This window comes from Sphaeramia orbicularis, chromosome 16, assembly GCF_902148855.1.
Source record: "Sphaeramia orbicularis chromosome 16, fSphaOr1.1, whole genome shotgun sequence".
In the NCBI taxonomy this organism is placed as follows: Eukaryota; Metazoa; Chordata; class Actinopteri; order Kurtiformes; family Apogonidae; genus Sphaeramia; species Sphaeramia orbicularis.
Genome location: NC_043972.1, coordinates 48,855,253 through 48,873,142, shown reverse-complemented (window position 1 = coordinate 48,873,142; position 17,890 = coordinate 48,855,253). Strand labels below are relative to the sequence as shown.

The 17,890-nt window shown below is 38.9% G+C and overlaps 1 protein-coding gene across 5 annotated transcripts in view; it reads right to left on the bottom strand.

The window, feature by feature from the left end:
* plcl2 (phospholipase C like 2) overlaps nt 1–17,890 on the bottom strand; it is a 51,569-nt gene that overhangs the window by 12,821 nt on the left and 20,858 nt on the right. For all 5 annotated transcript variants that reach the window (XR_003937706.1, XR_003937707.1, XM_030158006.1 and 2 more), the window contains 3 exons: nt 11,966–14,449; nt 9,396–9,599; nt 563–638 (listed from right to left, as the gene is read on the bottom strand). Coding sequence is in view for 3 of the 5 variants with exons in the window: in XM_030158006.1 (XP_030013866.1) it covers nt 563–638; nt 9,396–9,599; nt 11,966–14,449 (2,764 nt within the window). In the remaining 2 variants the exon portion in view is untranslated. The remainder of the gene's footprint in view (nt 1–562; nt 639–9,395; nt 9,600–11,965; nt 14,450–17,890) is intronic.

Sequence of the window (17,890 nt, the reverse complement as noted above, 5' to 3'; positions counted from 1 at the left end):
ACAAAGTCAAAAATATATAAAACACATACATGACAGACAATGAACAATAAAACAGAGTAACAATTATTTAATCATAATGGATTTAAGTAAAATAGTGACATTCCTCCTTCACAGATAGAGAACGATCAGTCATAAGTATCAGGTGAGCCCATTACCAGAGGCTGGAGGACATGGCTGGATACGAGGCCTGTAAATACACACTAGTAGGAGGTCTAATTGTTACAGGAAGTGTAGTGGTGCAAAACCATAGACAGCCCACCATCTGGTAGTGTTCATGTTTGTCTAGTTTCAGCCTTAGGTGGTGACCCCGCCCACTCTTTTCACTGAACCTCAGTGTAAACCTTGTAATTAGACCAATAAGAACAAGCACACAGGCTGTTACTGCTGTCAGTCAATCCACGAACAGTGACTGGATGAACATGATGGCCTGTACTGTGAGTCAGCTGTTCTGCAGTAAGCCAAGTATAATCCATCCGCTTTTCATGCTCATGTGGCAAAATGCAAATGGGTAAAAGAACACTGCAGGGCTGCTAACACGAGCTTTAATGGGGTGTTGTGTTACCTGCTTTCTGGGTTTGGAGGATCCTCTCGTACACCCCCTCAGAGGTCTCTAACAGAGTCTTGCTGGTCTGGATCACCTGGAAGCAGACAGACACAATGTTCATATTGGCTTTTATTTTCAGCCTCAGCACAATTGGCATCCCACAATCCATCTGCTGCTCGGGTGTCTCTATCCGGGGAGGGCTCAGGCGAACAAGCTGTTATTAAGGGGGGGCCACTGGTGGGCGAGGTCGCTGAATTGCACTTTTAGAGAACCAAAATTAGAGAGAAGGAGACATGGGCAATTAGGGTGTTCCACTCAACTTCAGCCTTTCTTTCTTTAAACAGTAACAGTGTTTTGGTAAAAGACAGACAAGGTCCTCTAAATGTCAACACTGTGTTCGTGTTTGTCACGTTAAGACGAACATCAGCTGATTGAGATCATTTGCTTAAGACAGGAGGAGAAACATAAACAAACGTATCCTGGTTTTAAAGCACACCACTTCTGTGTCATCAGTGGAATTACAGCTGTGAAGCATGCTAAGTTTAGCTTGGCCTGTGTTCTGCTCAGCCTTAATTGAGTACACAAACTCTGCTGACCTGCAGACTCACAGCTCTCACGGTGGCTGTGAAGACAGACTCAGAGGCTTTGGGAAATCCATTTACATATTAAATGCCAACATCTCAGCCTGCCCACACCTCCCCAACAAACCTCTGGTTTCTTTACACAAGGACAGAGCACAGTGGCATTTCAGGAGGTTAATTACACACATGTCGGCTGTCACCGACCACCGTAAATACCCTCTGTGTGAACAGGCAGCCAAAGAGGACATCTGCTTCTCTTTCCAGTTACCTTCATGAACGCTTCTATCTGAAAGATGCCAGACGACGTGATACCCACACACCCAAGTCAGCCTCACTATTCTATATGCCTCAAATATAGCAAAGACAATTATAAATAGATTTTAATCAGCACCCAACTGGTACCACAGAACTGCTTTTCCATAGACAATGTCCAGAGGATCAAGTCTAGACATTGAGCCCATTTACAAGCACACTACTGTACTAATCAGATTATTCAAGTGATCATGAAAACAGTATAATCTGATCTGTTTTATCAGATAACAGCAATAATCTGATTATGAGAAACCAGATTAACACACCTGGATTTCTCCCCAATACTCCAATGTTTTCATGCATGATGTAAACAGGTTAATCTGATCTATTTAGTTCTTTCATGTCTGGACATGTGTAAACAAAATTAAAATCGTACAAAATGGAAGTTACGCAGTAAAATGTGAGCAGACGACAATAACGGGAAGTTTAAGTTTACTATCACTACGTACGTATGTACTCCGAAAGAAATCTGGTTATCGACTGGAGCATCTAAACCATGGTTTTTCGATTATCACATTTCCTTAGTGCATGTAAATGTCTTAGATCTGATTATTACAATTACCTGATTATTCCCAGTTATCAAACTTTTATGGTCATGTAAACAGGCTCAATAACAGGAAGTTGGATTCTACCATCAGTACATAGGCTACATACATATTCCGAAAGAAATCCAATAATGGACTGAAATGTCTTTTGATTAGTATATTTCTGAAGCGTATGTAAATGTGTTAGATCTGATTATTACAATTACCTGATTACTAACAACTATAGGATTAATATGGTCATGAAAATGGGCTAAATGTTTACATGAAACACAAGAAAAAGTTATGTGTTGGAGGCCTTCTCCCTTAACTGGTCTTACTGCTCTAACTGGTTAAGGTAAAGGTTGCAGAGCTGAGGAGAACTTATCTGTAATATGGTGTTTTAGCCTCAAAATCAATATAAGATATATTTAGACTATCAACACTATTGGTGAGAAAGAGTGGAAGCATAGCTGTAGTGCTGCTGTAAAGTGGAAACAGATTTTGTTCTGAGCCAGGGCATAATGCTGCTACATGGACGAGGACATAATCTCACATACTCAGACCTAATTCCACACTTCGTTAGTGCTGTGCCAGTGCTGGAGGTAGGTCTGACTCCATCCACTATCACTCTGTAGTGGGTAGAAACTCTCTGGGTTGTTTGGCTAGTTGGATTTGTTTGTACCAATCACTCATATACCGCTAAAGGCAGGATGCAGAGAAAGCGCTTTTGCAAAATAGTTTGAGAAGCTATTTTGGTGGAATGGGAAGTGAGCTGTGTTATTTAGATGACTGAGTTCCTGCGAAAAAACAACACAGGACGATGCAAGCCATTTTCAGCATGTTGTGGCAGCATGGATGTTGTTATTGGCTGATATTGTTAATGGTCTCATATCAAGGATTTCTGAAAACAGCAACATGTAACTGTGAGTATTATATTCCATTTCTGCAATTAAAGCCTCCTAAATCAGTATATCAGCTGATGCTATTGGCTAAATGCTACATTCTTACTTTAAGTACCAGCCCAGAATTTACAAAACCTCTGGTGTTTCCAGTGTAAAGCTTAGTCAGACATGACTTAAAAATGCTGTAGGCGATACAATAGTTGTGAAGTCTCTAGACAATGAGCTGCTCTGTTCATGTATGAGACAGTGGACAGACTCTGTACGACTGTAGGCAGCTGACTGAGTAAAGTCCGTTTAATATCTGATCTGTCTGGGATTTGGACATTAACATTCTCACTTGCAGCTATTTTGGCGGATGTCCAGAGAATTTCAGGTAGCAGTGCATGTGTGAAAGAGGCTTCATTGTCATGTATGCAACGGCTGACTAATTGACTTTTACACCCACTTGTGCACTTTCAGCATGAGGTCAGGTCACCAGAGGCCACACTGAAATACTCAGCTGCCCAAAGGAAATGAATGAAGAGAAAAACACGCTGTTTATTTAAGCTCAGAACAACAATGCCTCTCTGTTTAAAGAAAAAAAAAGAGCTATGAACAACACAGTGGTCCTGAGATCAATATCTGAAACATGGCAGCTCTGTAATCGGCCACAGGACGGGAGGGTAGAGATGTCACAAAACAACTAAGAACAAAGATTTATCCCAAACTCTTGTGTATAATGACTTTGGGCTGTACCTCTTCTAATTTAATCTGCTGAGAAGTTATTTAAAATTTTCAGTACGTACTTTCAACTGGTTCAAGGAAACACACTGCTTTAAAGGAGATAATAATCACAGAACTGGAGAAAATTAGAACTGAATGATGAATAAATGTTTTTATTTTTCCTTTCCCAAAGAAATTGTGGATCCTGCAAAATCAGGGACACACAACAAAGGTATTTCAATCGGATATTTGCAGAATATCTCGTCATCTCTTGTGTGCAGTGCAGGGTTCCTAGAAGTTAAATTGAAGACTTTTTAAGAACTTTTAAGACCACTTCGAACAGATTTTCATGCCCATTTCACAGCATATTTCATGGCAAAAATTTGTGATTCCTAGAAATTAGGAAAATCTTTTTAGGTACTCCAACGCCTTGATTCCCATCGTTTCGAGTCATTTCTCACGGGGGGCTACAAAGTTAGCGATAATTGGTTCCTAATTTCAATATAAATTGTCAGGTGGAACTGAGTAGAAGTTACTTTCTTTGAACTTTGGACATTTCCCAGACACATTTAAACACAACACAGCCAACACATTTATAGCAACATAACTTAAGACATACCATATCAAATTTAATACCTTTTAAAGACCTTTTAAAAGGTATTAAATGCAGATTTGTAAATTCAAGACTTTTAAGACTTTTGAAGACCCCACAGGAACCCAGGCAGTATAAAAACAGTAAACGGAAATTTTGTTGGAGGTTTTAAAGAAAAGAGAGATGAGTGCTGCAAACCACCTGCTTATCAACCTACAGTTAATACACCAGTGCAGAGATACGTCTACAGCAGCTGCTGCAGTTGGAGAGTGAAGATGGGCTTCATTTTTTCAACCACAGTTAGTTATGAAATTTTTATAGTTATGATTTCTGTAATGGTGTCTTATGATCCTTGATAATTTGACTGTTTTGAGCACTTCGACAAAATAAGGAACTAGTCTGATTTTCATGAATTGATATCAATAAATGTCAAAACGCTATTTCTTTCAAGTGGAGTTTTGGTTAATATGGTTTAAACATATTCTTTAAGGTCAGAACATGAAAAAAACTGTTGCAAAGCAGGGAAACATTTCCCAAATATAGAGAATATAGACTGGGAATATTAAAAACAATTAGCCTGTAATGACCACATTGCTTTCAACATCAATATATGTTCACAATTAAGTCAAACTGAACACTTATTCATGGTTTAAAGATAGAAATAATAGAAATATTTACGTCCATTCCATTTCCATGTTGGCCTTTTCTAACATGAATGAACATGACCTCTGCTCCATGGAACAATAACCTGAAATGTCTACAAACTAAAACAGGGTCCATTTCATTTCACTAGTTATACAAATGTTCTCCATGAAGACCTCTGTCTCTACTGATCTGGAGGTAATTCTCTATTCAGGGATTGTGTGTTTTTGTGATTGTTATTCACCGTTGACATGAGGATACATTTTGCTCCAGGGTTTTACCATTTGGCTCCTTTTTGTGAAGGGCATTAATGAAAGTGAGCCTAAAAATAAAAATAAAAAAATGTTTTTTGCGAGTACATTCAAAGTTCATCCTTATTTCTTCCCGGGGGAGCAGATCCGCTTCCAAACCCATGTACTGAATCATTGTTATGCTACGAGCTCTCGCGACTAAGTGATCATGGCTGTTTGTGCCACTCCGCAGCTGCACATGCAACACTTAGAGCTGTCACACATGCTGTGATTACTTCCCTGATGGGTGAAAAAATTACTGTCTTGGTGGTTCATGCAGCATCTCTGTTGTATTTAAAACTGCACTGGAAGGTTAAATGGGTGGTCAGTGCCCTTACTTAAGAAGTGCACTTACTTTTATTATTATTATTACAATTTACCAAGGAGCCCAAAGGTCACTCCTTTTAAAATGATATAAAACAAGATTATTCTGTTTTTGACTTGTGTTAAAGCGTGAAAAAAACAAAGATTACTATGTTTCCATTCCAAACCCTGTCCCAGAAGCGCTCACTCTGCTGTTCAGACCATTTGTCATGACTGGTCATGTGGCAGATCATGTTATGACTGACATCTGCTTAAGTATTAATGTAAGCAGCACCATAAACATGGAACAGCAAAACATCCAAAAAGACAGATAACTTTAAATATAGTCTAATAATACATATACAACAAATAGCTTACTTGTATCTATGGTTAGCAACACTATCAGTCTCCACTGAGGGAGAGGATGAACAGTTAATGTTGTGGTTGCACAACATGAATGTACATAAAGAAACAGGGCATTTTTACAGAAGTTTACATTTAAAATTTTTGTGGACATCCAGATGGAGTCAGCATATAAAGACAAGTACCATCATGGAAAAAGTGTTCATCAGACACATTATATTAAGATGCACTGTGTCCAACATTTTCCATCAGACTCATGATGTTTATTATATGTGTATTGCTACGTTTATTCATTCATTTTCTGAACAGCTTTGTCCTTGAGAGGGTCGCAAGGGTGCTGGAGCCTATCTCAGCTACCATTGGGCAAAGGCGGGGTACACCCTGGATGTGCCACCAGTTCATCACAGGGCCGACACAGAGACAAACAACCAGTCACTCTCACATTCACACCTATGGACAATTCAAATTAACCAAATAACCTATCAGTGCATGTCTTTGGATGGTGGGAGGAAGCTGGAGTACCTGGAGAGAACCTACACACGGAGAAAACACGTAAACTCCACACAGAAAACTCTGCCCCGTCGGCTGCTGTTGGAAATACATATATATTGCTACAGTGTATATGTATAATGAAGAATATAAGTCTTTTTGTATTATTTCAAAATGTGGTGACTAATATGATATTTACATGCAGAACTGTTTCAAGGCTGTTTTTCATGTCCATCGCTGCCAGATTTCAAGTGTGACATTTGCGTATGGAAAGCGTTAGGCTGCCACGGAAGTGTCTCGACATCATCATGTATCATGACTCGCACTAAAATTTAATTGAATTAGAAAAATGTGACACAGTGGAAAAAAAAACTGGTTCACACTGAGGTCAAAGTCTGTTTTTAATCTATTCTTTTGTCAAAGACGTTTTGATTTGTGAAGGGGCCAAGTGTTTTTGAGAAGTCAAAGCATAAATCCCTGATACATAAATCCTGACTGAGTCACAGTAAAATGTAAAGTAAAAGTTGCACTTTTGTACTCCATTTATTATTTGCTGTCATCTTGAGAAGAACCTGAAAAATCAAATGTCTATTAAATCTTTCAATCGTACTGATATAAATCAAAATGTATGTCATTGCATCGGTTGTTGCTGTAGTGATGGAGATGCACATTGGCCACAGTGGAGTTATCATACATATACAGTTACGGAGCAGTTGGTAGCTAACAGTTTATAGTTAATTTGGGTGAAAAATTCAATTCACACTTAATATCACAAATTAACAAAAATTTTAAATATAGTATTTCATGGATTTAAGCTCATCTCTGTACCTTTGCGTTTATAAATTTTAGGGTCTAAAGTATTGTTTATTCACATTTTTAGTGGAATTCTTATAAATTCAAAGCTCAGTAAAACCTGTCATTACATATTAGTAATTTTTCTTCAGCAAGAATGAGTCATAGCATTAATATTTCAGTGGAATATATTCCAGGAATACAAAAGTATTGGGTTATTGCCAAATGAAATAATGATGGACATGCGGGCTTTGAAGTCCTGCTGGTTCAGCGTTTCAGAGATTGAGTCTTTTTAACTTATCTCAACAGACACTGGCCTGTTTTTCATCTGTTCATCTGTCAACAAAAACAGAAGTCGGGCCATATTTTCCTCCAGCACAAGCTGGCATCACGCTGTAACCGCTCCACCTTTTTTTCCCCCATGCCCAAATGGGCAGGGATTGAGACCTAGATTCTATTTTTGCAAATCAAGAAACAAGAGGCTGGTTTAGTCCCTGTGGTGGATCCTGACAGTGTGTGAATGTCTAATTGTACTGTCCATACATTTACTCTTAACATCGATCTTTCCTCATTTGGGTTTGTGTTTGTCAGCTCGACACCCCCCCTCTGCTCTTCTGCTGATGATCAAGGCCTACAGCTTTCCCACCTCTTAAGCCCTGGGTCTTAATTTATTCAATTGTGCTCCCCAAACACCCATCATTTTCTCCTCTCTTCTTTCCAACTCGATTTCTGCGACGCTCTCTCCAGCAGGGCCAATTACCTAACCCTCGATTCAAAGTCTGAACGGAGCAGAGGGGTCACCTTAATCTGTCTGTGTCTAGTGTTTTCACCATCATCTTGCTTTTCCCATGTTCATCTTTACTCCCAAGTGCTTAAATGTGTCATAAAAATAACATAGCTGGGGTCTATATAGCACTTAATTATTTTACCATTTCCTTCACAGCACTATAGGAAATACACATCATTTACAAGTTAAATCACATGTGAAATGTTTCCAACTCTTGGACGATGTAATGTGTTTCACTTTCCTTCGTGTGAACTCATCCAAGAACATTTTACAAGTGGATGACAGGGGTTTAAATTTTTACCACTTTAGAGTTTTATTTTATGGAGTGGAATCCTAAATACACAGGTCTGCAGAGGCCTTTTAATGTGACATGACAGATACAGCAAATGGTGATATCTAGGCTAGACCAGAGACAGAGATAAGAAATAAAAGGGGAAAAAAATGTAACTGCCCGTAAAATGATTGTGTAATAACTGTAAGTGCATTATGATTGTCAGTACATTAGGTGCCATACAAGTAAAGTGTAGCTTTTTAAGGTAAAAGTGAGCCGTCACCTAAATTTTAGCACTGTGCTCCTCAACCTTGTCATCTTCTCTGTAAAATTTGCTAGGTATTTAGCTTCTGTCTAAAAAAAAAAAAACAACTGCATGATTTTCAGCTTGTTTGAAGTCTCTCCTTGTGAAATTTACATGGTTTTTAAGCTTCTCTGTGTGTAAAACTGTCAGAATTTTCCCTTGTTTTTAGCCATTTGTACATTCAGTCTTTTACATGAAGTACTTCTGTCTTTTACATGAGTGCATGCTTTAAAGTCTGAAGACAAAGAGCAATGATGAGCAATCTATAGTTTTCAGTATGGTTATAAATATACAATTACAACTTCTCTAGCTAACCTTAACATACAAAAAGGAACAATGTAAAGTGAAATATTTAACATAACATTGCCAGTACAGTGCATGTGTACAGTATTTTCTCTGCTTTAATCAGGCTCAACAAAAGATTTATGTTCCTCCTCTAAGCACACTGTTTATTTATGGCATCAGAAATAGCTGGGTTCAGACACTAATGCCAAATAGTGACTATTTTTGTATGTATTTAATGTTCCAGGAATCTCACGGTGCAGATGGACAGGACAAAATTAAATCAAAGGCCCAGAATTTAACTTGTGGATCAAAGTCACGCTAACAGTTCAGTAGATGCTCTATCTCACAGCAGATTCCGTGCAGAGGCTTTTATTGTTATGAAAATCTGGTGGAAACTCACCTTGCTTATAATAGACAGAGAATCAATACTAGAGAACAAGCTGTGTTAAAGGTAATGGATTTGTGTGGAATAGCCTCAATGGCATGTTGCATAACTTGTGAACAATGATTTTATTACTTAACAGAGCTGCAGTGCTATTATCTAACCTAAACTGATTGCCACCATTAAGTCCAGCACATGACAGGTGTTTAGTTAAACATCAGTCAGAGTTAGTTTGGATGGATCAATCTTTTTCCCTTAAGAGCACTTTTAAAGATAGGAGTTCATTTTGGTTTAGTCATTGATGAATGTACGATTGTTGCTTGGTCTCACCATGTCGTAGGTGGTGACGACCTTCTTCAGGACCTCTGGGAGCAGGCCTTGGGGCTCCAGGTTGGGGTACTGGTCGATGAGGTTGAACACCAGCAGGGGACTGTTGTCGGGTCCCGTCAGGCGAGGAGAGAGAGCCAAGAGGCACTGCTTCAGGTTAGCCACCGCTGAAAGGCCACACAGCTCTTTGAAGGACACTATGGCGTTCTGGAGACAAAGGAAAGACAGTTGTACTCTGCGTAGGTGTAAAAGGTTTACTGGTTTATACCTCTGTACTATGAGCCATGCACACCTGTCTTTTATGGAGTTTTTATTTATAAAAATGGTGAAAAAAAAAGGAAAATAACAGTCAGGTCGGCTCTAAATATGTTTGGAACTCATTTTCTGGGTTGCACACATAAATCAGTTTTCACCAGTTATGAACCTGGTAGAGTATAGGTTTCAATACATAACCGCTTTGATAAAATAATTACAAAATGCACTTCTTCAGTCCTGACACTGCCTTGGTTGGTCAGTCAGTTGGTCAGTCGTCACACTGACCACCCCCACACCACAATCCACTTCTGCTGCACCAGGACAACTGACTGAAACTCAAATTTTAACACAAATTTAAGCACCCCTAGTTTTATTCATCCTTACTTTATGAACCTTAAGGGTACAACTGGACAATACATTCAGTTTTATTTGACTAACCAACTTTTTGTTATTTAGCAGTGGTGAAAAATGCTTCAATTCCAAATCTTTCTTATTCAACTTGAATTAAAATGTAAACTTTGTGTGCATGATTTTAACTAAGTGCAAGTTCTGCTTCTTGTTTTTAATGAGGAAGACTGGTTTATAATAACTGTTTTGCTGAAAAAGGTCTCATCTGTCTAATAAGTATGAAGTCAATTCTTCAGTCCTGCACTTGATCATAGGAAGGAAGTGTCTGGGACCTCTGGCATTACCTTGATAGAGACTCAGATTCACTTAACACTGTTGGACTGTTGGACAGATACCAATATTACATGGAACAAACCCATAGACACAGTCAAACCTCCTGTGAGGCCAAATTTAAACCCTACACAAACAACCACAGGGACAAAGTATGACAGGTCGGGCCAGATGTGTTATAGTGCCAAGGCCAGTGCTTCGTTATCACACAATGAAAGCAATATCAACATGGCAACCAAAATAAATCATCACACAATGCCTGAAGAAACACCACACCAGACTGACTGCAGAGCAACACTTGGACACTGCCTTTCTCATAAGGTTAATGCCAGATCGACATGAAAAAGACAATAAATGACAATGCTTTGTGTGGATTTGTAGCCAATCAACATTCAGTGTTAAAATTCACAATAGCATCTTGTTGAGCCAAGTTCAGACCAAAGATTCACAATGAGATGAAGCCATTTTACAGCGTTGCAGGGTGAGAACTGGTCCATCTCAGCTCGACTGATGGTTTCCTCTGACACTCAGCTTGTTAGATTACCAGTGGCTGCTTTTAGAAAACAGCATTATACAGTATTTACAGTGTTCTTCAGTATTTAAGGGCTATATTTCACCTTTTGCCAAGAAGAACTATTTTCATCATCCATTCCCCTGGTGAAATGCTGTCTTGATTGTGTTTCCTTTGCTTATAGATGAAACCAGCTCTAAATAACAGGACTACAATAATAGACATTTTCAACATTTCATTAATACTAGAAATGTGACTATCATAAGTAACTCGCTACAATTATCTTCATTCACGTTATGATGCTGCAAATTATAGTCCACCCTGACAACAAAAAGTCAGCAATTAGCAAAGTACTACTAAGGGAATGTAATACAACATGTGGTCACACTGGTGGAAACTAGTCAGTTTAAGAATCATTGTGGCATTTACAGACAGGGCTGGGTGGTACGGATAAAAAAAAATATGACAATATACTATGTACTTTAATATAGCATAAACTGCAGTATTTCAGTTTATGATGTATGTATGTTGTTCCTGCTCAAACTATCATTGTTATAAGATCAGATTAAACTTTATTTATCCCAAAACAGGAAGATTCACTGGTCAAGGTACTAACAGGATAAAGTGCAAAAAATTAAAAATCAACAAAATAAAAATCCATGATCAGTCGCCTCTTTCTGTAGTTTCCAATTGTCTTTGGTCTGAACTGGGCTTTAAATGCTATGCTGACCAATCCATCTTGGCAAAAATCCTTGTCAGATGTAGTTCTTGGAGATTCCCTTTACATGTGATCTTTCCATCCTAATGTCAATTCATGCGTAACTCAGACTGGTAATGCCATAAATATTATATTAAAGAGGAAACAGATCTCATCTCTTCATAATCTTTAACTTATATCCCTAAATCTGTCTGCGATTGTTCCTGTTGTATAACACAAAGATTTGATCACATAAGGTTTACTAGGTTTTAGTGATTTTGTCCATCCATTCCCATAAGGGTGAATACTTTTTAAAATGTGCAACATTACTTACTCTACTGTATATGTGATTATTATCCTACTTGACTTTCAGGAAAATTACTTCCGTCAACTCTTAGCAACCAATCATTTCTATTCAAGGATACATCTTACCTGCATGTTTTCCCGGAGGTCTGTTGCCTCTCTCAGTGGCTGCATGGCTGTTTTGAAAACATCGTCTATAGCCTTGATCAGCAGTACTCTCATGCTGGCATACTCTCTGCACTTCTTGCCCTTCCGAACAGAAAGACCCCTTTTGTGTGGCTTGCCACCTCCCCTTCGATTGGTTATGGCCACATGAACGAACAACAATGTATGTGGCAAAACCTCCCCTGTGAGAGACTGGAGTGGTATATGACGGAAACCAGGCTGGAGACACTCAAAGGGGATGGTGTACTGGCCGATAAATTCATCGCCAATATAGTCATCATCTAGCACCACAAAACGCACCATCGCAAGCTCAGGGAGGTTTATTTGGAACTCAAAGCTCTCATCAAACAGAGGGTTGTCCCCGTTCTGGTTGACAGTTTTAGTCCTTTGTTCAGCGCAGTCAGCAGGAATGCCGTGGATTTCCACATAGACGTAGGGGTCTACTACATCACCTTTGGCACCTGAGCCTTTGGGTTTGGGGAAATTTTGTCCACTGATGATCTTAATGTGTAAAAGCTGTGGGGACACACCAGGCACTGAATCTTTAGTGTTGGCACTAAAATAAGAAACCTGCTCCCTCATAATAGCTGGACGTAGCACATAGCCACAGTTCCCATTCTGACGGAACCAGCCAATGTTTAAATCCATCATCAGGCCTGGAGTCTGGTAGTTCATTGCCACAATCTGGCAACCGCACTTCCAGAAGTCTTGGGGATTCATATTGCTGGAGTCAATCCGCATGGGGCTGGGGTATACTCTGGCCAAGAACTTCTTGTTGTAGTTCACAAAGTCGCCTGGGAAGTCATTGGCAAAGCGACTGGCAAACACCTCATTGAAAGAGCATAGTTCCCAGTGTTTCTGGCTTTGAAAAGATGTTGGGAAGTCTTTGAACTCCACGGACTTACACAAAGTTACTAGGTCTGACAGATCCTTTGAAAGTTGAAATTTCTTGGGTGCAAATGTCTGTTGCTCTGTAGACTCGATGCTCATCCTTTGAGACATCTCTGCCCCTTCATCCTCATCTGTTACTTCCCCTTCTGATGCGGTGCAGTTCATGCTCAGTTTTTTACCTTTCAACAAGATCTTTCCTTTCAGTTCAGAAGGTGAGGGGAGGTAGCAGTCATCAGCTTTTGGGGGATCTATGTAAATCTTGTCTCCAAGGATCTTCTTGAGATGCTGGAACATGACTCTCTGCTGCTTTAAGGAACAGTGGTTCTCTAAACACAGAATAAGAGGATACTCAGATGCAACGAAGGCATACTTGTTGATGACGTCAATAACACTGCGAAAGACAATCTGTGAGGTCATTGTATGACCAGTGTAAATAACTGGCTCGTTATCAGGCCCATCCCACACATCCAGCTCCACGCTGCGACAGCCCATCTTGAGGGCACGGATATATCCTGTCACATCAGAGGGGCCTCTAAACTGGTCTTCTATCAGGTATGTGTTGTGGGAGGCATTGATGTAATAGTGGGACAGCGGCTGGTTCATGTCTTGGCATACTGTTTTGTGTTCAGGATCAAATATATGGCACTCTGGAGACATGAGATAGTTGGTGAATCCATCAAGAGAAAGCCAACCCTTGAGCTGGCCTTCTTTAGAGGGTTCATGTTTCTGAATGACCTCTATGCTGGTGTCCTCACTGACCTGTGCCATACCCTGCTCTGCCTCAAGAAATATCATGAGGTCCTTTGTATCCAGATATTCTTTGTTGCTAGAAAATTGAACAAAGAGAAAATAAATCTCTGGTCTTGTACACAAATCATGAAAGACCTCGATGAATTCTGCTCTTGTCACATCAGAACCAACTCTGTCTTTAGCTTTGTGGAGCTCCTTGAACTTGAGCTCTATTTTAACATTTTTAAGTCCTGGATTTAAGTTTTTAACCAGCAGCACAGCAGCACATATTGAGATTTGTTTGCTGTTGTTAACATCAGCCTCATCAAAAATTTCACCAAGCCAACATGAACGCATGTGGTTTTGGCTGGTCTCTATCATATTCAAAGTGTGTTTTCCATAGGATATCAGGTATCTCAGCCCTGTAACCCAGATGTTAGCTACATCTGCAGTGTTTGCAACCAAGTCCAGGGACTCATAGTTCTCCCCAAAGATTATTGAGAAAGCACAGTCTTCTGATATCTGATCATAGGTTCCATTAGTTCTAAAAGTGTCTGTATTTTTCCCTGTCCTAACCTCCTTAATCGATTTCACATCTATTTTTGCTTTCTCTGACTCCTTCTTTGAAGGCTCCCATCTCACTGACTGCATGTCAGCATCGAGGAGGAAGTAGCGATGGTAAATACGTGAATTGGACCGCACTTTCTTGAGTTCAGTTCCTTCCACCATTGCACTTATACAGTCACTTGCACTGCTGATTTTCTTCTCCGTGGGCATACTGCTGAATGACACAGTCTTCTTTCTTTCTTTGCGTTGTCTTGAGCCATCCTGCAAATAAACAAAAAAAGAAAGTTTACCTTACCATAGACAGTAAAATATATAGATTTACATAAATATCACATGTAAACAACTAGCATGTCGAGGGTATACCCTGCCCTCACGTGATGGTAGCCGGGATTGGGTCCAGAACCCTCTGGAGGAAGAAAATAAATGAATGAACAATTCATTAAAACCTTATGATATGGTCTTTTCAAAGATTTAGGATAAGACACAATGTGTAGTGTCCCTTATCAAGCTTATTAGTTTAGTTTTAGATTTATTTTTAGGGCCTTAACAGTTTTAAGTTTTAGGTTTAGGACACTTAGTTGAGTTTTTAATGAGCATCAGTCTTATTTTGGGTTTTTAGGGTATTATGAGTAAAACCTTAAGTCACAGAAGTTGAGAAAGTAAGACTGAAACAATATATGACTTCAAATAGGATTTTTTTTTTTTTTAATTTGCCATGTCAGGACCCCACAGAGCTGCCTCTTCTGATCTACTGCTCACAAATTTTGTCCTCATTTCCCTGTCGTCTTTTGTTTCAGTCATCGTCTTCCAAACACAATAACGGCAGTGACTTTGTTGCTTGACTTAAGGTACCTGTCACTGTATATTACAAACACAACAGGGAATCTCCCTAAGGCAGGGGTCACCAACCCTGGTCCTCAAGATCTACTATCCTGCATGTTTTAGATGTTTCCCTCTTCCAGTCCACCTGACGGTCGTTATCTGGCTTCTGCAGAGCTTGATGATAGGCTGGTCATTTGAATCAGGTGTGTTGGAAGAGGGATACATCTAAAACATGCAGGATAGTAGATCTCGAGGACCAGGGTTGGTGACCCCTGCCTTAAGGAGAGTTTTCATCCACACAGTCATCTACAGCTGCCACATTTCTTTAACTTTCTACAGTAAATGTTCTTTCTGCAAAATGGCATCATTTTATATATAAAAAGTCTAATAATCCCAGACAGGTTTATGAAACCACTTGATGCAAAAGGAATGCTGCATGCATCTCATGCCATAATTGAGAATTGGTTAGACTTATATTCAAGAGTAACATTTCATCTTGTCCTTTAGCATTTAATAAAATGCTCAGAACTTTCACAACCTTTCCTATGGATATCTCCCATAATATAAGATGCAACACTAATAAAAAATGGTTCTTTCATGAAAGTATCACAAAAAATATATGTCAATATCTGCAGCTAAGGTACAAGATATCACTTAAATAGTGATATAAGCCACTTAAACTTGCACAGAGGAGAAATTTAAACTGTAAGCCATGAATGTCAGCAGAAAATGAGGAACTGGTAGACACAAAATTCAGAATGTTCACTGAAATTTATCCATCCACTGTTAATTTGTCTCTGGACCAAATTCATTAGAGCACCTGACTTACCACTTATTATTCAAAATGTAGCATTTTTTTTCTCCTGTTTAAGTTGCAACCATATTTTTATGGGACTTAACACAAATATACACAGCTTGATGGAATTTCATTTCAAAGGAAGTATAAGCAACAAAAAAATGAAATTCCTTAACAGTCTGTTGCTTAAAGAGAGTTCATTACATTAAAGGGGAGCTTAAAACCTAAATGCTTGACTGCAGATAATCCTTGTGATCTGGAAAAGAATGTGGATTGTTGTGGAATTAAAGCCGTCTCCATGTTAACCTTGAGTTTCGGTCACAGCTTGCTAGACATATGCGTGTGCTTCCTGCGGTATTTGCCTGGGCTGCCACACCAGGCCATCTCCTCAGGATTTCCCTCAGCTACCTTCACTGAACCCACAAAACAATAATTCACACTCCGCTCTTTGGCTTAGCTTTTGTTATTATTTCCTGAGGGGGCTGTTTCTTATGGTATTATGTAACAATCCTTTTCTGCCTCTGGTGGAAGTCACATCACACAGGGCTGTTTTTAACAGTAGGAGTCCTTAGCGGCACTTAAACAGTGAAGGTGAATCTGTTTGCTTCCCTGTACATTTGGTTTATAAGGCATTCTGTAAGATAAACATCACCAGTGACAGTTCATCTTTTTTGTCTTAATGTTCAATACAATTCTGTTACCTGTACAGTGCAGTCTTTTTTTAACTGTTCAAAGCCAAACCACATCATCTGAAAGCTTTGAGATACCCATGTACTGTCAAAACACAAACTCAATTAAAATCTTGATCTTTCTGGTAAAACTCAAGTGGTGATGAACTAGGACTGACAGCTTGTCTAACATTAATAGACATCTACAAAGGCTGCACAATGTTGGAAGGAAACTGACATGGCAATACTGTTTTTCCCTGCAACCAACATTTTTTGATTTAAAAAGATTTTCTCCAGATGACTCAACCAGCTCTCTTTGAAAAGAATTAATGATTCTAGAATAAATGCAGTGAATTTTCACAGGATTACATCTGCATAGAGGAATAAGAATTTATTTTTATTTTCTATTACTAAATATAAACCAGCCTGTCTTCAAATTTGTTTCTCGACATTGAGTTTCCATGCAGCGAACACAAAAGCAGGCATGTGTGGTGACAATTCTTCTACAGTGAGTAAACTCTTAAGATTATTTCGGTTCATTTACATTGACTCTATTGAGTTTGTCACCACCAGAGTGCTGGGTTGTGTCATTTTAACCTCCAGGAGTTTGTGTAATTTGTTTTGCTGACTCAAAGGCTTGAATGTAGGTTTCATATAAACATCTGGGGGACACATTTAGCAGTGGGTTTGTAGGTCCTATCGCAGGTCCTATCTTCAATCACATCATTTCCTGCGTTCTAGTACATTTCTTTATTTTACGTCCACATGATTGAAATGTCTTGATTTATACAAAGGTAAACACAAATTTAGTCACCATAAATACATAAATCAGACACAGTGTTTCCAGGTATTCTGCATTGTATTCAAATATTTGTTTCTCCTGTACCCTAACACAAATCTTACAATATCCAAATCACCACTGTAAAAAGTATGTATACTGGTAGGTAATTGTTAGCAACTTAGTGCTAATAAGAAGCATGTTGAAAGAGCTGCAAACCTTCCGATTATTCCATAATTATTGAGCTCATTCACAAAATTTTCTAAAGGATCTAAAACATTTTCTGTTCTAGGACTGTACCAAAATAGTAGGATTAATGTTATGTTTGCAAAAGAATAGTTTACCATTTTCCACTACTTTTACCCTTTTTCTTCCCCTTTGAACCTCTGTTTTTCTCCAACAGGTACTTATTCCATAAACTGATTATCCATTCAGCCATTCTGTCCCTAAAGACTTTAATGTAAACTACTGAGATATGAAATGAGAGAATTGTGCTAACTGTTTCCTCAGTTTCTTCCAGTGGTATTCCAAAATGAAACAATGAATGAATTACACAACAAATAATTACTATTTTCTATGACGATTGTTTAATCACCAGACTGCTCTTAAATAGGCCATACTTTAAAACTAACACACTA